Raw genomic sequence first — 24,743 nt, 5'->3', positions numbered from 1 at the left:
GGCAAAGATTCAGAAGATGTATCTTAGATGTTTAGATTTGTCTTTTTGTGGTAAATTTTTTTTATACCTGATTTTGAAAACTTTATCAATGACTACATGTGTAACTGCTGCATATGGAATTCCCATAGTTACAAAGACTGACCGAGGCATGGTCTGGTGAGAAGACACGGTGAGAAGACACGGTGGTCCTGTTTCTAGAGGAAATGGGTTGACAAGAGTCAGGTTTCTTAAGATGGAAAATTTTTTTAATTCCTGGCATTAGTAAGAACAGGATTGGATAGCCCCCAAAACAGATTTAATTTCAAGTATTTGAGGGTAAAAAGCTTTAGGTGATAATTTCACTATGCTTTATGTCTCTACTTGAGAACCAAACTAGTAACCAAAGGCAGTAAAAATTTCAGACACTTGGTTGGTTCATTTATGATACTATAATCAATTACTACAGGTCATGTGGAATCTAGAAAGATGGTACAGATGACCCTGTTTTCGTACAGACTCAGACGTAGCGAATGGACATATGGACACCAGAGGGGAGAAAGGGAGGGTGGGGCAAATTGAGAGATCAGGGTTGACACATATAGTCTACCATGTGTGAAACCGCCAGTGGGAGCCTGCTGAGTAGCACCGGGAGCTCAGCCCGGTGCTCTATAATGACCTAGAAGGGCTGGAGGCAGGTCCAGGGAGGAGAGGATTTTGTATACTTAAAGCTGCTTCACTTCATTGTACAGCAGAAACACAACACTGTAAAGCAATTATATTCCAATAAAAAAGGTTAAAAAAAAATTACTACCGTTACATAGATTCTGAAACTGAAGTCTAAGCCAGAAATCAATTTTCAGTATCTATAGATGACATTAACTTGACTCTTCTTTTTAAAGCTATTATTCATCTTTAAAGGCTTCCAAAATGTATGCTTATAAAATAAAGCATTCATTGTGGGAAGGGCATAAAGACCTTACCACCCGCCGTCCTGGGCAAACAAAACAAAAACTATAATAAAACTCCTTAATAGCTTCCCGGTTTACTCTAGTTGTTAAATGATTGCTTTTTTACAGATAACTCTCGATTTATCAATTAATTAGATAGGTCTTTTCCAGTTGCTGGTACTTGAGAACTCGAACTGTTACCTCAAAGTTATACCAATGAAAAAATTTTAAGAATAAAATTAGTATTTCATGAAAATATTTCTTACTTCTTAAGCAGAAAAAGACATGTCTGGAACATTTCATCTTTTGTTTCTTAAAGCAATATAATTGTAAATCATTATCTGAACAAAAACTCATAGAAACTGAAAGCTGCATGTGATTAATCAATCAAGAATGAGGAGTCTCAGCACCAAGCTAGACAGATGCTGGAGGGGTTGCAAAGATGTTACTTTCTCCTTGTCTCTGAGGAGCTCAGTCACATTAGGAAATCCTCTTTTCTTGTGAAATGACACCATGTGGTCCTAACTGGACAAGCAGTCGGAGTCCGGGAAACAGGGAGCAGCAGGTGCCCAGCCGGTCCAAGGAGTGGTCACCAGGGCAGCGTCCAGCTCCCTGGGCTGGAGAGGATGGGGACCACGTCGGGCACAGCTGGGGTGCTGCCAACAGCACCCCTGGGACCCGCCTGTGCTCCGGCAGCTCCAGAGAGAGGGGGTTCAGTCACAACAAACAGTCCCCTCCACACTCGGGTCCCCTACTGGACTGTTTTTCTTCTCACGTGTTTCCTTCTACAGCAGGTCCCCCCGCACGGCCTTGGAGGCAGTGCCCATGGGGACCTCGTGCGTACCGTACCCTCTGATCGAGGTCGTCACCGCTGCCCTTTACGCAGCTTCCCCAGGGCAGCGCTGCGGGAAGGGGCTGGGGAGACCCCCGTCTTTAAAGCGCCAGGTCAGTCCACCACGCGTCTCCCCTCCGAGGGATACAAACAAGGAGCTCAAGCTACCCAGGCTCCCTGGAAAGCTGGTGTCTACTGGGATGAGAAGCGTGCTGGACCCGTGAAGGAGATGACAGGAGGGTCAGATCTTAAAACTCTTGTTCCCCGAATCCTTGTAGGTTCTGTTCTTACTGAGCGTTTCACATGCCAGTGGAATAGTGATTTTGAGTGACTCTGTTGGGGAGGGGGGAGCCTCATCACCCAGTACATTATTAAAGAGATTAGGGCCACCCCACTTGTTTCCTTCAAGTCCTTCCTAATTAAAAAACAAAAAACCACCAATGCACGTCTGAGGCCCTCTGAATAGTACGAGGATAGAGAACATCTGCCCTCTGTGTCCGCTTGTGGGAAAGGCAACTGCGAAAAAGATGCCATCAGCCAGGCTGTGTCATTAACTCAAGTGTTTAACAAGCGACAGACATTTACTGTCTGCTCCGTTCCAGGCCCCGCGGACCCTGGGATGCACCAGTCACCTCACTGCACGAGGCACCGGGAGGGCCCGCCTCAGTTCACGGCTGCAGGTACGCAGCGCCTTGCGCATCACAGACTCGGTTTGTTGGAAATATGCAGAAATATAAAGACGTGTCAGGGCCGAGTGTACTGGGCAGGATTTAATTCCTACCTCTCCTTTTTTTCACCCTACTTCCAGCTGCATCAAATTTCCAACAGCCAGCTGTGCTTTTCCTCAGGCTGAGTACACTTCGCACACCTCCAGCCCCCCCCCAAAAGGATATGTGTGCTGTATTGTGAGTAACACTGACTGTCCAAATCAAACCTTCACCACAGTCAGTTTTACCTCCTCTAATATTTCCCCAATCCATCCCTGGTCTTTTCCAACCCAACTGCTAATAACAACATTTTGAAAGCCAAAATTAAGCTAAGGCTATTGTAACAGCTTGCTAACTGCATACCCTGCCTCCAGTTTTACCTATATCCTCACCATCCACAGATACAGTTATTTACCACAACATCCAAGTTCCTGCGTGCCTGGGACCTGCCCATCTCTCCAGCCTTATTTCCCATCAATATGAACCTCCCAGTGAGTCCAACAGGACCTAGCTACTCACTCAGCCCCATGCACGCCTTTTTCTACTTCATGCCTCCTTCCTTTTCACAGAGCTTCCTCCTTGTGAGACCACCCCTACCCAGCCCCCCTCTGTCTGGACAACTTTTTCAGCTCACCAACCTCTTCTCCAAGATGCTTTCCTTTGCATCTCCTGCCACTTGGCATTCCAGAAGGATTCAGAGCCTGGAAGCCAGACAGCCTGGCTTCAACTTCTGCTCCTCCACTCACTCACTGTGAACTGAGGCAAATTACCTCTGTACCTCAGTTTCTTCAGCTATAAAATCTGAGTTTTCTTCCACCTATGGTCAATTAATCTACAGTAAAGGAAGCAAGACTATACAGTGGAGAAAAGACAGTCTCTTCAATAAACAGTGCTGGGAAAACTGGACAGCTACATGTTAAAAATGAAGTTAGAACACCACACATAAAAATAAGCTCAAAATGGATTAAAGACCTAAATGTAAAGGTTCATAGACAAGCAAAAGTTAAGAGAATTCAGCACCACCAAACCAGCTGTACAGTAAATGTTAAAGGAACTTCTCCAGGCGGGAAACACAAGAGGAGGAGAAAACCCACCGACATACATATTGATAATTACCTTGAATGTAAATGGATTAAATGCTCCAACCAAAAGACAAGGGCTAGCTGAATAGATACGAACACAAGACCCATATATATTTTGTATACGAGACGCACTTTAGACCTAGGGACACATACAAACTGAAAGTGAGGGGATGGAAAAAGATATTCCATGCAAATGGGAATCAAAAGCAATACTCGTATCAGATAAAACAGACTTTAAAATAAAGACTGTTACAAGAGATAAGAAAGGACAGTACAGAATGTTCAAGGGATTAATTCAAGAAGAAGATACAACAACTACAAATATTTATGCATTCAACATAGGAGCGCCTCAATACATAAGGTAAGTGCTAACAGCCAGAAAAGGGGTAATTGACAGTACCACAATAATGTGGGACTTTAACACCCCATTTACACCAATGGACAGATCATCCAGACAGAAAATAAATACAGAAACACAAACTTTAAATGACACAACAGACCAGACAGACTTAATTGCTATTTATAGGACATTCTGGGGCTTCCCTGGTGGCTCAGGCAGTAAAGAATCCGCCTGCAATGTGGGAGACCTGGGTTCGATCCCTGGGTTGGAAAGATGCCCTGGAGGAGGGCATGGCAACCCATCCCAGTATTCTTGCCTGGAGAATCCGCATGGACAGAGAAGCCTGGCAGGCTATGGTCCATGGGGTCGCAAAGAGTCAGACACGACTGAGCGACTAAGCACAGCACAGGGCATTCCACCCGAAAGCAGTAGAATATAGACATTCTTCTCAAGTGCACACAGAACATTCCCCAGGACAGATCACATCTTGGCTCACAACTCAGGACTAAGAAAATTTAAGAAAGCTGAAATAGTACCAAGCATCTTTTCCAACCACAATGTTACGAGATTAGAAATCAATTACAGGGGAAAAATGAGAAATTACATCGGACACTGCAAAAGAACTGTTAAAAAAAACAAACAAACACAAACACAGAGGCTAAACACCGTGCTACCAATAACTGAGAATCACTAAAGAAATCAAACAAAAAAAAAATACACAGAAACAAATGACAAAGAAAACAATGGGGTTTTTCCGGTGGCTCAGTGGTAAAGAATGCACCTGCCAAATCAGGAGACATGAGTTTGATCCCTGGTCTGGGATCCCACATGCCCTGCAGCAACTAAGCCAGTTCACCACAACTACTGAGCCTGTGCTCCTGAGCCCGGTAGCCACAACTACTGAAGCCCGTGCATCTAGAGCCTGTGCTCCATAACAAGAGAGCAGGCGCCACTCGCTGCAACTAGAGAAAAAGCCTAAGCAGCAATGAAGTCCCAGCACAACCAAAAGAAAAAACCCCACGATGATCCACAACGTATGGGACGCAGCAAAAACAGTTCAAACAGTTCTAACAACCTCACCTTAAGAAACAAGAAAAATCTCAAACAGTCTAACCTGACATCTAATGCAACCCAAGAAGGATAAAGAAAACCCAAAGTCAGTAGGAAAGAAATCATAAAGATCAGAGCAGAAATAAATAGAAAAGAGGAAAATAATAGCCATCAGTAAAACTAAATGTTGGTTATTTGAGAAGATAAAACTGATAAACCTTTAGCTTTAGCCAAATTCAAAGGAAAAAAGGGAGAGGATGCAAATAATAAAATTAAATGAAAAATGAGAAATAACATCTGACACTGCAGAAATACAATGATCATAACAGACTACTATAAGCATCTACATGCCAATAAAATGGGACAACCTGGAAGAAATGGACAAATTCTTAAAAATATACAACTCTCCAAAACTGAATGAAGAAGAATTTGAAAATATAAACAGACCAATCACAGGTAACGAAATTGAAACTGTCATTAAAAATCTTCCAACAAAGTCCAGGACCAGACAGTTTCACAGACCAATTCTTTCATTTATTTAGGGAACTAACACCCATCCTGCTCAAACTTGTCCAAAAAAATGTAGAGGGAATTCGTTCCATGAGGCCACAATCACCCTGAAAACAAAACCAGACAAAGATATCACAAAAAAAAGGAAATTACAGACCAGTATCACTGAGGAACATAAATGCAAAAATCCTCAAGAAAATACTAGCAAACAGAATCCAACAACACATTAATCAAACACCATGATCAAGTGGGGTTTATCCCATGAATGCAAAGGTTCTTCAAAATATATACATCAATATGAAACTCCATATTAACAAATTAAAGAATAAAAAAAAACATGGTCATTTCAATAGATGCAGGAAAAACTTCTGACAAAATTCAACATCCATTTATGATAAAAACTTTCCGGCAAGTGGGCACAGAGGGAACAGATGTCAACATAATGAAGGCCATGTACGACAAACCACAGCAAACATCATTCTCAATGGTGAAAACTAAAAGCATTTCCTCTATGATGAGGAACAAGACAAGAATGTCCGCTTTCACCATTTTTATTCAACATAGTTTTAGAAGTCCTAGCCATGGCAATCAGAGAAAAAGAAATAAAAGGAGTACAAACTGGAAAAGAAGAAGTAAACTGTCACTGTCTGCAAATTCCATCATACTATACATAGAAAACCCTAAAAATGCCACTAAAAAAAAATACTAGAGCTAATCAATGAATCTGGTTAAGCTGCAGGATACAACATTAATGCACAGAAATCTCTTGCATTCCTATACACTAATAACAAAAGATCTGAAAGAGAAATTAAGGAAACAATCCCACTTACCATTGAAACAAAAAGAATAAAATACCCAGGAGTAAACCTACCTATAGAGACAAAAGGCTTGTACTCAGAAAACTATAAAACACTGATGACAAAAGAAATCAAAGATGACACAAACAGATGGAGAAATATACCATGTTACTGGACTAGAAGAATCAATACTGTGAAAATGATTACACCACCCAAAGCAATCTACAGATTCAATGCAATCCCTATCAAATTCCCAATGGAATTCTTTACAGATTTAGAACAAAAAAATTTACAATTTGTATGAAAACACAAAAGAGCCCAAATAGCCAAAGCAATCCTGAGAAAGGAAAATGAAGAGACATCAAAAGCAGAGACATCATTTTGCTGCAGAGTCAAAGCTATGGTTTTTCCAGTGGTTGTGTACCAATATGAGAGCTGGACCATAAAAAAAAAGTCTGAGTGCCAAAGAACTGATGCTTTCAAACTGTGGTGTTGGAGAAGACTCTTGAGAGTCCCTTGGACTGCAAGGAGATAAAACCAGTCAATCCTAAAGGAAATCAACTCTCAATATTCATTGGAAGGACTGATGCTGAAGCTCCAATACTTTGGCCACTTGATGCAAAGAGCCAACTCACTGGAAAAGACCCTAATGCTGGGAAAGATTGAGGGCAGGAGGAGAAGGGGATGACAGAGGATAAGATGGTTGGATGGCCTCACTGACTCAACGGACATGAGTTTGAGCAAACACCGGGAGATAGTGAAGGACAGGGAAGCCTGGTGTGCTACAGGCCATGGGGTCACAAAAAGCTGACTGAGTGACTGAAAAACAAGAATGACAACATGCAGCTCAATATCAAAACATCAGCCCAATCAAAAATGGCTGGAAGACTTAGACATCTTTCCAAAAAGACATATCGATGGGCAAGAGGCACATGAAAAGACACTCAACATCACCAATTATTAGAGAAATGCAAATCAAAACTACAATAAAGTATCAGCTCATACCAGTCAGAATGGCCATCATCAAAAAATCTACAAACAATAAATGCTAGAGAGGGTGTGGAGAATAAGGAACCTTCTTGCTCTGTTGGTGAGAATGTAAACTGATATAGTCACGGCAGAGAATTGTACTGAGGTTCTTTAAAAAACTAAAACTAGAACTACCATATGACCCAGCAATCCCACTCCTGGGCATATACCCTGGGAAAACCGTAAGTCAAAAGGACACATGTACCCCAATGTCCATTGCAACAGTATTTACAATAGCCAGGACATGGAAGCAAAGCAAATGCCCAAAAACAGATGAATGGATAAAGATATGGTACATATATATACAGTGGAATATTACTCAGCATGAAAAGGAATGGAACTGGGTCACTTGTAGAGGTATGGTTGGACCTAGAGCCTGTCATACAGAGTGAAGTTAAAGAGAAAAACAAGTATCATGTATTAACGCATATATGTGGAACCTAGAAAAATGGTACAGATGAACCTGTTTCCAGGGTAGGAATAGAGATGGAGTCACAGATCATGGACACGTGGACATAGAGGAGAAAGGGGAGGGTGAGATGAGTTGGGAGATTCATTTTATTGTACAGCAGAAACTAATATAACACTGTAAAGGAATTATACTCCAACTTAAAAAGAAAAGACCTAAATGTAAGACCTGGTATTAGAAAATTCTCTCAAGAAAACATGGGGAGAAAATACTCTGACATAAATCTCAGCAATATCTTTTTAGATCTGCCTCCCAGAGTAATGGAAATAAAACCAAAAATAAATGGGACCTAATCAAACTCATAAACTCTTGCACAGTAAAGGAAATCATGAACAAAACAAAAAGACAACCCACAGAATGGGGGCTTCCCTGGTGGCTCAGTGGTAAAGAATCCACCTGCCAATGCAGAAGACTCAGGTTCAATCCCTGGGTCGGGAAGATCCCCTGGAGGAGGAGCTGGCAACCCACTCCAGTATTCTTGCCTGGAAAATCCCATAAACAGAGGAGTCTTGCGGGCTACAGTTCATGGGGTCTCAAAGAGCTGGACACGACTCAGCGCGCATGTGTACACAGAATGGGAGAGATTATCTGCAAATGAAACAACTGACAAAGGATTAACCTCCAAAATCTACAAACAGCTCATGCAGCTCAATGTCAAAACAAACAACCCCATCAAGAAATGGGCAGAAGGTCTCAACAGACATTTCCCCAACAAAGACATACAGATGGCCAAGAGGCACATGAAAAGATGTTCAACAGGGCTAATTATTAGAGAAATGCAGACCAAAACAACAATGGGATATCACCTCTCATCAGTCAGAATGGCCATTATCAAAAACAATAAATGCTGGAGAAAGTGTGGAGAAGAGTCAAACTTCCTACACGGTTGGTGGGAATGTACATTGGTACAGCCACTATGGAGAACACCTCCATACTAAAAACAGAATTACCGTATGATTCAGCAATCTCATTCCTTAACATGTATCCACAGAAAACCAGAATTTGAAAAGATACATGCACCCCAGTGTTCACTGCAGCACTATTTACAATAGGCAAGACATAAAAGCAAGCTAAATGTCCATCTACAGGTGAATGGATAAAGAAGATGTGGTACATACATATGCATTCAGCATACATATCATTCATAAAAAAAGAATGATATAGTGCCATCAGCAGCAACACGAAATGGACCTAGAGACTATCATACTAAGTGAAGTCAGAAAAAGACAAGAAAACACCATATGATATTGCTTATATGTGAAATGGGAAAAAAAAAAATTGATACAAATGAACTTATTACAAAACAGATATAGAATCTGCCTGCAAATGAAGGAGACCTAAGTTCAATTCCTGGGTCAGGAAGATCCCCTGGACAGAGGAGCCTGGCGGGCTACAGTCTACGGGGTTGCACAGAGTTGGACACGACTGAGAACTAAACCACCACCACCGTTGAAACAGATAACCAATAAGGACCTACTGTATAGCACAGAGAACTCTGCTCAATATTCTGTAATAAACTAAATGGGGAAAGAATTTAAAACATAAAGAATAATACATATATATATAACTGAATCAATTTGCTATATACCTGAAACTAACACACTGTCAACCTAACTCCAATAAAAATAAAACTTATTTTTATTCAGAGGGTAATTGCTTTACAATGTTGTGTTGGTTTCTGCTGCACAATGAAGTCAGTCCGATAAAGGTATGCGTGTATTCCCTCCCTCTTGGACCTCCCTTCTGCCACCATCCCACCCCTCTGGGTCATCACAAAGCATGTGAACTGAATTTCCCGGCTATAAAGCTGCTTCCTGCTAGTTCTCTAATACGTGGTAGTGTGCATTTGTCAATGCTACTCTCTCAACCCGTCCCACCCTCTCCTTCCCCCATGGTGTCCACAAGTCCATTCTCAAGTCCGCGTCTCTATTTCTGCCCCGCAAATAGGTTCATCAGTACCATTTTTCTAGATTCCATATATGTGTTAATACACAGTATTTGTTTTTCTGACTTACTTCACTCTGTACAACAGGCTCTAGGTTCATCCACCTCACAACAACTGACTCAAATTTGTTCCTTTTTATGGCTGATAAAATAAAAATTAAAAAAAAAAACTACCCCCAAAGGAAGAACTGAACTAATTTTAAATAGACTTTTTATTTTTAAAATGCAAAAATACACACAAAGGAGCAAAGGGCAAGAATTTTAAATATGTGAGATGATAATTTTTTTTCAGTTAATACAGTTATTTGGTAACAACAAAAACTATTAACTGTTCTAAATGATCTACAACCTTCAGAACAATCCTATGTGGGTCTAATATTGTTCACATTTTTGTAAAGAATCTGAGCACAGAGAGTTTAAGTATCTTGCCCAAGACCAAACAGCTCGTAAGTGAAGGATTCTAGATGCTCCCTCCAGCCACCTGAGTCCAGAGTCCCTGCTGTTTGCCTCTGCTATTAACAGGGCTCACAGGGCTCCTCGAGAGAGAGAGGTAACACATGCACAGTACTTCCAACAGGGCTTGGTACATTATAAGCTCTATTTAAGTGTTTGCTATTATGATTGTGTTCCATCCCTGTATGTGCGTAGCATATATTTAATTATTTAAAAAAATCTGTTTTTGAGCTCCCTCCATTATTTACTGTCCCTGTATCCTCTATTCCTGGCTTTGATAAATGTCTGCTGAAGCAGGGGAAATTCATTAAAATCTGTCCCCTTGGGCTCGTCAATTCTTGCCCTCATTCCCTCTTCTCTTTGACACAGTGGTATTGTGAGTACTTAGGTAAATAAAACAACTGAAATAAAACTCTGCTACACATCTGAGGAAACTAGTTTTAAGTGGTCCAAGGTACCGCATGGGCTGCGGGAAGAGAGTTCTCTAGAGTGGGGACTTCTCGTCTGTTTTCCAGTAGGTGATGGGTAGTAAGAGGTGTGTATACATCATTTATCTCATCTTCAAGAAACTTGTTTTGAATAACAAGCATTATAAAATATTTACCTATAAACTTTGGAAAATACAGAAAATTAAGAACCAAAGATCCTTTTCCCACCACAAAGCAATTCATTAAAATCTGTTGTGTTAAGCTCAATTCATGCTCTCATGAACTAAGAAATAACCGGTGTTGGCATATAACCTACCCACTCATCTGTGTGGGTAGATTACATTTTTAATGTATAGTTTTATGAAATATACCCTATATACTGTGTATAATCTGCTTTTTTTGTCAATGTGATTATATGCACAAGATACTTAATGGTTGTAAAGTATTCCATTATATATACCATCTATGTAAAAATCCCTATTACTTCTAATTTTTGCTACTATAAAAAGTAATGCAAAGAACATTTATCTATAAGCTTTTACATTTCAGCTTATTTCCTTATTTTCTAGAAGGTTGAGTGACTATGTAGAAAGCTGCTGCTGCTGCTGCTAAGTCGCTTCAGTTGTGTCCGACTCTGTGCGACCCCATAGACGGCAGCCCACCAAGCTCCTCTGTCCCTGGGATTCTCCAGGCAAGAATACTGGAGTGGGTTGCCATTTCCTTCTCCATGTAGAAAGCTATGTAGATATATTATACAAAGTCTTCAATATATTCTGCTCATCCTCCTTTTATAAAAATTTTACACTCACAGAAGCTGTTTATTTTCGTTTCCTAGAAAAATACAAATGAAGAAGGATGTGTGCTCATCTCCTCCTGTGAGAACACCAAAATCACAACTAGCTGTTGAACCACCATCGACAGGAGGACACTGGAACCTACCAAAAAAGATACCCCACAGTCAAAGACAAAAACGAAGCCACAGCAAGACAGTAGGAGGGGCACAATCATGATAAAGTCAAATCCCACACCCACCAGGTGAGTCCCACAGAATGGAGAAGAAGAAGAACCATAATACCAAAGAAGTTTTCTGACTGTTGTGAAGGTCTGGAACCCCACGTCAGGCTTCTCAGCCGGGGGACCCGACAAAGGGACTGGGAATCCCCAGGGAATCTGACCTTGAAGGCCAGCAGGATGATTACAAGACTTCCCCAGGACTGGGGGAAGCAGAGACTCCAGTCTCGGAGGGCACAAACCAAATCTTGTGCACACCAAGACCCAGAGGAAAGGTGTAGTGACTCCATGGGAGACTGAACCAAAACTACCTGCTGGTGTGAGGGTCTCCTGTGGAGGTGTGGGTCAGCAGGGACTAACCACAGGGACGGGGACACTGGATGCAGCCATCTAGGAAGGTCCTCCTTGGTGTAAACCCTCTAGAAGGTAGCCATTAAGCTGACTGTAGAGCTGAGGGCTGGATTGCCTCAGGCCAAACAACTACCAGGGAGGGAGCGAAACCCCACTCATCACTAGATAACTGGATTAAAGCTTTACTAAGCAAGGGCCTCCCCACCAGAGCAAGACCCAGTTTTCCCTACCACCAGGAAGCTTACACAAGCCTCTTAGCCTCCTCCATCAGACGGCAGACAGAAGAAGTAAGTAGAACCACAATTCCACAGCAAGTAAAACAAAACCATATTTCAGAAAGTTAAGGACTTCCCTGGTGGCTCAGGTGGTAAAGAATCTGCCTGCAATGTGAGAGACCTGGGTTTGATCCCTGGGTTGGGAAGATCCCCTGGAGCAGGGAATGGCAACCCACTCCAGTATTCTTGCCTGGATAATTCCATGGACAAAGGAGCCTGGAGCCTGGCAGGCTACAATCTATGGGATGCAAAGAGTCGGACACCACTGAGTGACTAACACATAATCAGCATGAAAAAGCAGAAAGTTATGTCCTAGATGAAGGGACAAGATAAAACCCCAGAAAAACAACTAAACAAAGTGGAGATAGGCAACCTTCCAGAAAAAGAATTCAGAATAATGATAGTGATAATGATTCAGGATCTTGGAAAAAGAATGGCAACAAAGATTGAGAAGATGCAAAAAATGTTTACCAAAGACCTAGAAGAACTAAAGAACAAACAAACAGATGAGTAGTACAGTAGAAGAAATTCACAGCAGAATAACTGAGGCAGAAGAATGGATAAACGAGCTGGAAGACAGAATGGTGGAAATCACTGCCACAGAACAGAATATAGAAAAGAGAATGAAAAGAAATGAAGACAGCCTAACTGACCTCTGGGACAGCATTGAACAGACCAACATCTGCATTATAGGAGTCCCAGAAGGAGAAAAGAAAGGACCTGAGAAAATATTTTAAGAGATAATAGCTGAAAACTTCCCTAATATGGAAAAGGAAATAGTCAACCAGGTCCAGGAAGCAGAGAGTCCCAGGAAGGATAAACCCAAGGAGGAACACACCAAGACACACAGTAATCAAACTGACAAAAATTAAAGACAGAGATAAAATGTTAAAAGCAACACGGGAAAAAACGACAAATAACCTACAAGGGAATTCCCATCAGGCTATCAGCTGATTTCTCAGTAGAAACTCTATAATCCAGAAGGGAATGGCATGATATATTTAAAGTGATGAAAGGGAAGAACCAACAATCAAGAATACTCTATCCAGTAAGACTCTCCTTCAGATTTGATGGAGAAATGAAAAGCTTTCCAGACAAGCAAAAGAGAACTCAGCACCACCAAACCAGCTTTACAACAAATGCTAGAGGAACTTCTCTAGGCAGGAAACAAGAGAAGGAAAAGACATATCTACAGAAAATAAACCCCCCAAATAAAGAAAACAGTAATAGGATCATACACATTGATAATCACGTTAAATGTAAATGAATTAAAAGGACCAACCAAAAGAGATAGACTGGCTGAGCAGATGAACACACGTGCACTTCCACTTACCACATCACTCTGCTTGACCCCCAAAATTGTTATGTATTTATTTCATATTGTTAGGTTAGTCATGTTTCCATTATGGCTTGCAATTGTAATTATCTTTTCTTTTTTGTCTGGCTGTTGATTGTGAGAACTGATAAACACCTTTAAGTATTGTGATTATGTAACTATTACCCACTTAATAACACTGTATCATGATTGGTCAACAGAAAAATAGAATTCTGTATCACCAAAACTACCATTTAATAGGAAAACCCATAAAAACTTTTTAAAATCCAGATGCATATCAGAATTATCATGGGATTTTGTGGCGGGGGGGGGGGGGGGGGGAATGCCCAGATATTGCTTTTTCTTTTTTGCCAGAGCTCCAGATTATGTTTCTAACAAGCAGCCATGTTTAAAAACAACTGGACTATATGAGGAGCTTTTACTTTTATCTAGTTTGCTTCACTTTTTCTAGTTCATATTCAGTGCTCCCATTTCATTTACTTTATGATTTCCAATTTCTCCATCTCTCCCCCCTTTTTTTTTGATGTTCTTTCTCAAGCACAGTAGAAAAGCTTTTGTATACATATACATAAATATGTATAACATATTTTAGAAAATGAATTTTTGCCTAATTAAAAGATTTTTTGACATTTTGATTCCATTTGTTCAACTTATTATGAATAGAATGCTAGATTTCTAATTTTAAAAACATGTTTTTAAAAACATGTTGCAACAAGCAACAAAGGTTTACTGCATAGCACAAGGAACTATAGCCAATATCTTATAATGGAAAATTGAAAAAATAATATGGATATATATATAACCAAATCACACACCAAGAATTCTACTTTTTGAAATTTAGTAATGTTTATCTTTCTGCCAGTTTTTCTAAATCGCCTATGGACATCTAATAACAACATATGAGATACAAAATTTTAAATATATTTGTGTACGATATAAGATTAATATATATTAAACATAAATCTATTACATTCAAGTTATTAACGACATCATTCAAGATGTTCTCTTATTTTTTCTGCACTTCATAAAATATTCTTAGAGAAAAGTTTGTATATCTCATTATGGTTATGTATTTTTTCTTTTCCCTTATATTTCTTCTGATGCACCTGTTTCTTTGTTACTAGGTGTCTAATGGTTTTACATCTATCTTCTTTGTGAATTGCACTTTTTATCATTAAAAAATATTCATTTTTCATTTAAAATAAATTAATTTAAAAATACAAATGAAAAACAGCATCATTATTTTAGTGTACCTTTTCTCAGTGAGTTTGACCTTAAAACTATTTATTGGCTATTTGAATTATTTATGTGTAAGTATAAAAATTCCCTGTTCATTTCCTTTTTATCATCCCTCTTGAGTGTCTTTTCTTTTTATATTTATATGTTCAGCTAGTTTAAGAATTCCAATGGCTAACTTAAATACCAAATTTTTTCTATAGAACTTGGTTATCACAGTTTCACTAAGAGCTGCTGACTGACAAGTTATTAGCGATTAATAAAGTCCAGGAATAGCAGTTTGGCATACTAATTAAGATCATAACCACTGGATTCAGAAGATCTGGGTTCTGATCCAATTTTAACCATTTACTTAACTCTTTGAACCTCTGACTCCTTATCTATAAAATGCTCAAGATACCAACATCTTAAGACTGTTGTGAGGGGACTTACCTGGTAGTTCAGTGGCTAAGACTCTGCTCTCCCAATGCAAGAGGCATGGGTTTGATTCCTGGTCAGGGAACTAGATCCAGTCTGCCACAACTAACGATCAAAGATCCTATGTGTGGCAACTAAGACCCGGTACAGCCAAATAAATAAATAAAATTTTTAAGGGATGTATGTTAACAGTTAACACAAGGCCTGGCACATAAGCACTCAATAAATAACAGTTATTGTTAATATTACAAAATATTTCAAAACAAGTTGATAAAGAAATGAAATCAGTTCTTAATACAAGGTATCAGAAGAGTATTTTCTACATCTTTTACTCAAATAAACCTTAGCCAGATAAGAAATATCTTTGGGCTTCTCTGATGGCTCAGAGATCAGTCCTGGGTGTTCATTGGAAGGACTGATGCTGAAACTGAAACCCCAGTACTTTGACCACCTCATGTAAAGAGTTGACTCACTGGAAAGGAGGGATTGGGGGCAGGAGGAGAAGGGGACGACAGAGGATGAGATGGCTGCATGGCATCACCGACTCGATGGGCATGAGTTTGAATAAACTCCGGGAGTTGGTGATGGACAGGGAGGCCTGGTGTGCTGCTATTCATGGGGTCGCAAAGAGTCAGACATGACTGAGCAACTGAACTGAACTGAACTGAAGGCTCAGAGGATAAAGAATCCACGTGCAATGCCTGAGACCTGGGTTTGATACCTGGGTCGGGGAGATCCCCTGGAGAAGGGAATGGCTACCCACTCCACTATTCTTACTTGGAGAATTCCATGTACACAGGAAATATCTTTAGGGATTAGTAATGCAGGTTGGACAAAAGGAAGGAAAGCAAAAAAGAATGATCCTATGCTATTAATACCCCAAGAAAAAGAGAAAAAAAAATTGAACAGAAACTTCTGCTTAGCATTTTAGAGTTCTCTTAAATCATTCACCTTCTATAGTAAAACTTATTGACAATTTTGAAAAATATCTTTATAATGCAAGAGGCAGTAGTGAAAGTCTCTCAGTCATGTCTGACTTTTTGCGACCCCATGGACTATATAGTCCATGGAATTCTCCAAGCCAGAATACTGGAGTGGGTAGCCTTTCCCTTTTTCAGGGGATCTTCCCAACCCAGGGATCAAACCCAGGTCTCCTGCATTGCAGGTGGATTCTTTACCAACTGAGCTACCAGGGAAGCCACTAGAGGCAGAATATTATACAAATACATTTAAAATTATACTTGAATACATCTAAGCCTGCAGAAATATTTCACTAAATATAAAAACAATTCTGAGTAAACCAAAGTTTAATATACAAATAATGAGAAATCTGTGTTAACTGAGCTCTGGTAAATTTTTCATCATTTGCTTGATGAATAAAAGGTAAAAACATAGAAATTATTTTAAACAGACCACTTAAGAATTATTTATATAACCTCCTTTTTCATTTTCTATAACAATGAGAACTTGCTGTTATAATAGTGACCCTGAGGCACTGCAAAAATCCTAAAAGTGGACTTCTGAATTAAAGGAAAGATGAATCAGAGATATACAAGATATACACTCAGTTTGTTAGAAATCAGTTAAGCAATAAGCCCCTTTTCTGACTGTTTTCAATAAATACCAATTTGCTGCAACTTTAGGAGAAACAAAAAATACAAACTCTTGAGGACAGACACCTGATTTTGTTTACCTCTGTATTTCTAACACCTAAAACAAAGCCTAGTATATAGCAAGCACTCAATAAACACTTGTTAAATAACAAGAACACTTAAGATTTATGCTTTATATGATCATTTTAAAATCAGTCTCAGAAGCAATATTCATAATGCCCACTTTCTGCTTTCAGTTGTAACTTGGTTACTTGTTTGCCTTTAAGAAGTCACTTTCTTGGAGCTCTCTTTTACATTCTGTGAATTCAGGGTACTAACACATGCTCTTCTATCTCGCATGATCTTTAGTAAGACTCAGTTAAGGAAGTGAAAATGTGTTATGAAGTTATAAACCACCATATAAATGTCACTGTTTACTGTTTCAAGTATCTGGCAGAGTAAGTTAGGGCATACATAAGTTTGCATACTAAGTCACTTCAGTCGTGTACAACTCTTTGTGACCCTATGGACTGTAGTCTGCCAGGCTTCTCTGTCCATGGGATTCTCCAGGCAAGAATACTGGAGTGGGTTGCCGTGCCCCACTCCAAGGGATACATAAGTTTGAAGTGAAGCTTGAGTGTCGCTCAGTCTTGTCCGACTCTTCGCAGTGATAAATTCAAATCTCTTCATGTTAACCTGACTAATAAAATGTTAAAAACCTTCTACATTTTCTTTAAATGTATTCAGTATTTACCTACAATTTGACTAATCTTTTCTCCCTGGTGGCTCAGATGGTAAAGAATCTGCCAGCAATGCAGGCATAGGTCAGGAAGATCCCCTGGAGAAGGAAATGACAACCCACTTCAGTATCCTTGCCTGGAAAATTCCATGGACAGAGGAGCCTGGCGGGCTATATAGTCCATGGGGTTACAAACTGTTGGACATGACTAAGTGACTAACATACACATAATATGACTAATCTTTTTAGTAGGAAAGCCTTGCAGCATCTCTATTTTATTGATGTATGCTAAAATGTTTCTACTAATTAACATATGTAGGCCAGAATCAGGATTTAACCCTCACTCTGTTAATATTCCCTGGTGGCTCAGATGGTAAAGAATCTGCCTGCAAAACAGCAGATCCAAGTTGGATCCATGAGTTGGGAAGATCCCCTGGAGATCGGAATGGCAACCCACTCCAGTATTCTTGCCTGGAGATTCTATGACAGAGGAACTTGGCAGGTTACCCACCATAGGGTCATGAAGAGCTGGGCAAGACTGAAACAACAGCCCACACACATGCACTGGTAATATTAATGTGGTAGAGAAAAAAGAACAGGACTTGACATTATAAGATTTAGATTTCAATTTGAGCTAAATCATCTTCTAGCTGGGGCGCAAATTTTACATTTTAAAAATATTTTAGTTAATATTTACTGGGTATTTATCTGCCAGGCACCATTCAGAGCACTTCACATGTTTTGACTCTCTTAATTCTCACAACAGCCCTAGGCTGGTGTTATGGTTGTTATCTATCTATGAGGTAGACACTCTGCTCACTTTTCAGATAAGGAAAGCAAAACAGGGAGGTTAGACACAGGCCCAAGGCCCGAGAGCAGGTGGAGACTGCACTGGGATTCGAACCTAGGCCCTTAGACACCAATATGCACAGCTCTAACTACCAGGCTGTACGAGGCACCCCAGGTGCCTCGATTTCCCTCTGAGGATAATCGTACTCCACAGGATTCTTTGTGACAATGAAAGGATATAAAACATTCTGAAATACCTGACAAGGAATACACAATTAATACTTAAAACAGAGACTTCCCGGTGGTCTAATGGCTAAGACTCTGCACTCCCAATGCAGGGGGTCCAGATTCGATCCCATGTCAGGGAACTAGATACCTGCATGCCGCATCTACAGATTCCAAACGCCACAACTAAAAACAAAACAAAACAAAAATGAACCCACATGCCTCAACAAACACAGAAGATTCTGAACGTTGCAAATAAGACCCGGCATAGCCAAATATTTTTTTTAAATATTAAAAATAAAACTTCTTTTCCCCAAGTATTTTAAATAAAATGTTCTCTTCCCTGTGACTTTTATTTACTTTCTAACCATTTCAAATTATAAATTATACTGTTCTGTTGGTCTTCTTTGTGGGGAGAGTGGCAAGTCAGTGTAAAAATTCATTAAAAATCAAACAAAGAAGAGCATAGGTGAGTGGGATCATTTCAAGAGTCTTCAGTATAAAGAACCAATGCAGAAAAGATCTTTACATAATATCCTTGAATACTAAAAAGACAAAGTTATGAAACATCTGAGAGTTAATACCAAAAGATCAATGGATTAAATGTTATCTAAATATATTTCAATTCAACAGAAACTTATGTAATCTCAATGGGAACGTTCTGATTCTGGCAGAGGTTTTCTAGCTTTCCTTTCTTGTTGAAAGGGCTTAAATTTGGATGTGTGTGGGCTAACTGTAGACTGATTATTTTTTCTAGTTAATAGTATTTACTTGTTTCACTGTTAAGAATTATACGAAAAAATTATAGTCTTTTTCCACTGTTAGCAATAATGAAGTTATCTTGGGTACAGCTGTCCAATTACACAAACACATTTCAAATGCCTTTCTAGCTAACCAGCTCTCAAAAAGTTAAACCTTAACTGCACAAGTAGATTTATAACTCTACTAAACCTTTTTATTTACGCTCATAAACTGCTAAACACATAATATCTGCACTCCATCAACTATAATTTGTTAGCTCTAAGATTTTTTTCTTCTTACTCTGTACTAAAAATTCAAAGGATGAAAAAACTTATCCTCATTAGTACCAATCAGAAAAATTTTGGAGTATGGAATTAAAAGATTTTTCAAAGACCTAAAAATGAGGAGAAAATGGACGAGGTCAAAGGAGTCTTGGGTTCTAGTCCTGCAAAAGTAGAATGCAAAAGCTGAATGGACAAAATTCCCACATGTAGTCTATGCAAATTGAAAAAAAGGAGAACGAGTAGGTATTTCAGTCTTTTCCTGTTAAAAAATAATATCCTCAATCCCAGGCCCCAAATCTTCTTTAATTAAAAGATTATTGGTCATAGAACGCTAAGCTAGATCTTAATTAGTAAATGTACTCCCTGTTCTTCTGTGGATTAGGACCTGAATTTTTTCAAAATTCCTAATTTAAGCGGTCAAACCATTTAAATCAGTGAGAGTTAATAATGAATAGGGCTGTCAGTAAGCTTCTCCTTTATTTCACACTAGCGGCAAAAAGCTTCCTTGGTAACTGATGTTACACATTTTCACAGGATGAGCCATAACAGTAGGATGAACCCTGGTCCAACATTTAGGAGAAATAAATGCAGGACACAGTGTTTACTCCACACATCAGCTGGCTGTGTGGCTGGTGACAAGTCATGTCACTGCCCCAGCTTCTGCTTCTTCATTTTGAGGAACGTGTCCTAGATGGTCTGTCCTTCGTTGACCATTCAAACTCGATTCATCCAGAGAGACTGAGCTGTTGAGGAATTCTGTATTCCAAATAGTTCTGTTTTGTTCTGGGTCTATCATGCTACTTCTGTAACTGCTACTCCCCATAAAGATACTGAAAGCATATGAAAGCATGCCAAGTTTGCGGTTTGAATTCTAAAGGTATTAAACGACTTAACATAGTGACTACTTCAAAATGACTGAGTGCTTAGGGTTTAAAAAAAAGCCTCCAAGAAGATGATTTCAGTTATAGTTTATAAATGCACCTCAAACCTCACATCAGTTTATCTTCTGGATACCTACTTTCTTGGTGATTAATTCTCCAAGTATTATTCCATTATATCTTGAAATATGCTTATTTCACACAAGGTTTAACAGGGACAAAACTGACACTGGGCCTTGATCATTGTGTGGGAAACTGTCCCGCGCATCACTGGATCCTCAAGAGCCTCCGTGGCCTCTGCCCACTATTTGTACCAGCACCACTCCACTCGCACAAGGGGTGGCCACCAAAAATGTCTCTAGATATGGCCCCTGATAACGTCCCAGAGGTGGGGGTGGAGGGAAACCCCAAAGTAGAAAACCACCGATTTAAAGAACAACGCTTCATTTTACACAGCTAACTAACTCCGCCAAGGTCTCCACAGCCCAAAACCACCTTAAGAAAAGTGGCTAGCCTAGGTTAGCAGCCTGACACTGCTTCTTGGCGGCGAAGGAACAGACCGAAGATCTTCAGAGGCCCTTCCCCGCCACAGCATGATCAAGAGTGTGGAAAGGCAAACACAAGCGTGGCCACGAACTCCATCAGCGATTACCTCTATTATCTTCACCGTGAGTTACGTGCATTCGAAAGGAAGCACACGCGTTTCTGAAATAAGCACGCTGTGAAACAGACAGGTGGAAACCATCAAGAGGCAGCAAGTCTCCGGGCGTTCCCATTTAAGACTGGGACAACCCTGGGCAGCTCCGGCCGGGCCTCCGGGTGCGGGGTGCGGGCGCCCAGCTCCCGCCACGCCCACCCGACGTCACCCGTTACACAACGCCCTCCACCACCCCCACCCACCCCGGCTTATGCAATTCTGCCTCCCGCGGCTTCCAATTGCCCCGGTGACTTTTGCGGGAGACCAAGGTATATACGTTGCACGCCCAGCCTCGGCTGGGGATCCTCTTCCCCGCCCCGGCAAGGCGTCTCCCCGCCGCGGACCCGGCCCGGGCGGCCAATTACCGGAAAGAGCGCGGCAGGAAGCGAGCCGACGCTCAGGCTCGCCCAACTCCCTCCCCATCCCGCGCTCGCGCGGCCTCGCCCGGCGACCCGCTCCGCGCCGCTCCGCTCGGGGCGCGCCCGCCACAGCGCCAGGCCGAGGCGGAGGGAACCCCGCGCCGCGTCACAGTCAGCTCGAGGGCGATCCCCATTGTGACCGAAGCACCTCGGGGCGCCGCCCCTTCCCACACACACCCCCCTCAAAACACACACCCCGGGACCCCGAGATGCAAGCCCTGGGCGGCAGATGAGCTTGGGGCCTGGGGCGCAGACGAGCTTGGGGCCGCCCCGCGCGTCGGGGAAGGAAGGGTGCGGTCACGGGGCCCGCGCGCTCACCTGCTCGCAGCTCCTCGCAGGCGGCGGCCAGGGCCTCCCGGTAGCGCCCCTGGTGCAGCAGCTCCCCGAGCCGGCCGGCCGCCCGGGCTCTCTCCCGCTGGCCCGGGAACCACTTTTCGGCCAGGTGGTTGAGAACGACGCTGGTCCTGAAGCCGGAGGCGGCGGTGGCGGCGGCAGCCGGAGGCGGCCGCGGGGAGGTCCCCAGGGCATCGGCGGCCGCGGCGGGCGGCAGCCGGTCCCGGCAGAGGCGGCAGCGCGCGCGGAGCTCTCTCCGCAGGCAGCGGCGGCAGTAACTGTGGCCACAGGGCACCGTCACCGGCTCGCTGAGGAAGCCCCGGCAGCCCAGGCAGCTGAGCAGCCCGCCGGCGCTAACGCCGCGGTGGGCGCCCCCCGCCGGGCTCGCGCTCCAGCCCAAGCCGTGGCGGAGCCGGTAGTTGAACACCAGGCAGTCCACCAGGGTACCGAGGCACTCGGGCCTGACCGGGGCCCCGCGGCGCAGCGCCGCCGCGTACGCCTCCAGCGCGCCCTTCAGGTGGCCGCCCAGCGCCAGCAGCTCGCCTCGGCGGAGCAGCAGCTCCCAGCGCTCCGACTCCGCGGCCGCGCGCTCCAGCCGGTCTCCGCCGCCGCCGCCCACTTCCCAGAACCGGCCCTGCCTCTGCGGCCGCGAGTCCACCTCCTGGCTCCCTCCCGGGGAGCTCCTCGCTACGGCCGGGAAAGACATGGCCCGCGGACGGCTGCTCTGCCGCCGCCGCCGCCGCCCGCCGCCACGGTCCCGGAGCCTCCGGGGCGCGCGGCTCCGCACGCGGCCCGCGAGCAGGGGGGCGTGGCGCGCGGACACGGCGGGGCGGCGCGCGCCCGGGAAGCCCCGGGGGCGGGGCGCGGCGGGCGCGGGGCGGGGCCGGCTGCGCGGCGGCGCCCGGGACTCCCCCGCACGGCCCGCGGCCGGGTCCCGGAGGAGGCGACCGCCAGCCCCGCCCCTGCCGAAGCCCCTCCTGGCGGGAGACGCGAGGTCAGATGATCCCCGGCGGGGATCTAATTGGCTTCTCCGGAAAGAAGGGCCTGGCTTGTAACAACAAAGCACAGAGGAGCCCGATGCTCCATCCCCCACCTGATTGCTCTGCCGGGGCCCTCACCGCCACCCCCCAAGTCATAGATTCTCCCCTAACGTCTGCTTCGTTGGCACATCTCCGCCGGGCAGCCGGCCTCCCTGGACTGAGGCTCAAAGGGCCATCCCTCTCCTGACATAAACGCCCACCTAATTTGGGACCCGCACCCCCTGTTCCTGGCCCCTGGGATCTTCCCAGTGTAGTTTACCACAGGTCAGGTGCTCATCTGCATGTTTACTCGTTTATACCCAACTTACAGATGGACACATAGAGGCCGAGGGCTCAGGGACGGGCACAGTCAGTGGGACGACTCTGTATTTCCCTAAGTCTAGAGTAGGTCCATTTTAGGAACGAAATGTGGCTCAGATGGTAAAGAAATCTGCTTGCAATGCGGGAGACCTGGGTTCCATCCCTGGGTCGGGAAGAGCTCCCCTGGAGAAGGGCATGGTAATCCACTCCAGTATTCTTGCCTGGAGAATTCCATGGACAAAGAAGCCTGGTCGGCTGCAGCCCATGGGGTCACAAAGAGTCAAACACTCAGCAACTAACATACTACATACACACTTCCTACACCCGACACAGCTCCCTTAAGGGTGTAAGACAATTTTGCCTGGTGCCAAATTACCGCTGCTTTTCTAGTTTAAAACTCGTCCCCAATCTCGAGGGAGGAAGCCCACAGGTTCCTCTCCACATTTCATTTACTACCGCACAACTGGCTAAGGCCTACATTAGGCATTTTTTAAAGAGAAAACGCCAGGATGAATATTTTTCACGGGGCAGTTACCGTATCACTGAAACCCAAGCAAGGTCTGCAGTTTTGCCCACAGGAGAAGGAAAATGATCTGGTTTTTGTATAATGGGTTATATTTCCTTGAAACTTGGTGGCAACCAGTTTAAAGCTCTCCGTTGAAAGTATTTATAGATTTGATTGTAGGGTACTAGATTGTTAGGGGCTTCCCTGGTGGCCCAGGCAGTAAAGAATCCACCTACAATGTGGGAGACCTGGGTTGGATCCCTGGGTGGGCAAGATCCCCTGTAGGAGGGTATGGCAACCCACTCCAGCATTCTTGCCTGGAGAATCCCCATGGACAGAGGAGCCTCACGGGCTACAGTTCATTGGGTCACAAAGAGTTGGACACTACTATGCTACTAAACACAGCACACAGCATAGATTGTTAAAGCTGTCCTTTTTTCAAAGGTTAGAAACAATGGCCCAGAGAGGGAAAGCTATTTGCTCAAAATCACACAGCTAAAAATATACCACGGTTTAAAATCATTTTACTCTTTCTGCAATTATTAGATCTTAAATAAAAATATTTCACATGAGATTTTCAAATCAGCTAAAGGGAACATTAACCTGAGCATGCTATGTCCAAACCTGACTAACGTTCCATCAGCATCCCTCTTTATACAGAACAGGCAGTTAGGCTCAAAACTGCTTTGAGTGACACGTATTTCTACTACACAACTAGCAAATCTCCCAACTTCAGAGTCAGAGATACACTGACCCCAAGGCAACAAGGAAAAAGCCGAGGCTCCTGTTCCTACAGGGTGCAGAGTTCACTCATCATCCACACCGAACCTAAGCAAATTGCAGCTGAAACCCCAGTAGCAACTTCCAATCAATTGAGGTGGGGCGTACTGTGATTGATTCACAAGCACAACCTTGAATCTGATTCCACGCCCCTGAGTTAGTGCCATCTTTCAATACACTGAAGAATAACATTAGTCAGATACCCACAAACTCATCTGAAACTTGAAA

At 42.9% G+C, this 24,743-nt stretch overlaps 1 protein-coding gene across 1 annotated transcript in view; it reads right to left on the bottom strand.

Moving 5' to 3' along the window:
• Positions 1–22,711, bottom strand: part of LONRF1 (LON peptidase N-terminal domain and ring finger 1) — a 45,020-nt gene extending 22,309 nt beyond the window's left edge. Inside the window, exon 1 of the mRNA XM_043454362.1 lies at positions 21,876–22,711. Within this exon, the coding sequence (XP_043310297.1) occupies positions 21,876–22,596 (721 nt within the window). The 5' untranslated portion in view covers positions 22,597–22,711. The remainder of the gene's footprint in view (positions 1–21,875) is intronic.
• Between the last annotated feature and the right edge of the window lie 2,032 nt (positions 22,712–24,743).

The sequence above is a fragment of the Cervus canadensis genome, chromosome 31 (genome assembly GCF_019320065.1).
Source record: "Cervus canadensis isolate Bull #8, Minnesota chromosome 31, ASM1932006v1, whole genome shotgun sequence".
Lineage (NCBI taxonomy): Eukaryota > Metazoa > Chordata > Mammalia > Artiodactyla > Cervidae > Cervus > Cervus canadensis.
This window is presented reverse-complemented; position numbering and strand designations above follow the sequence as displayed.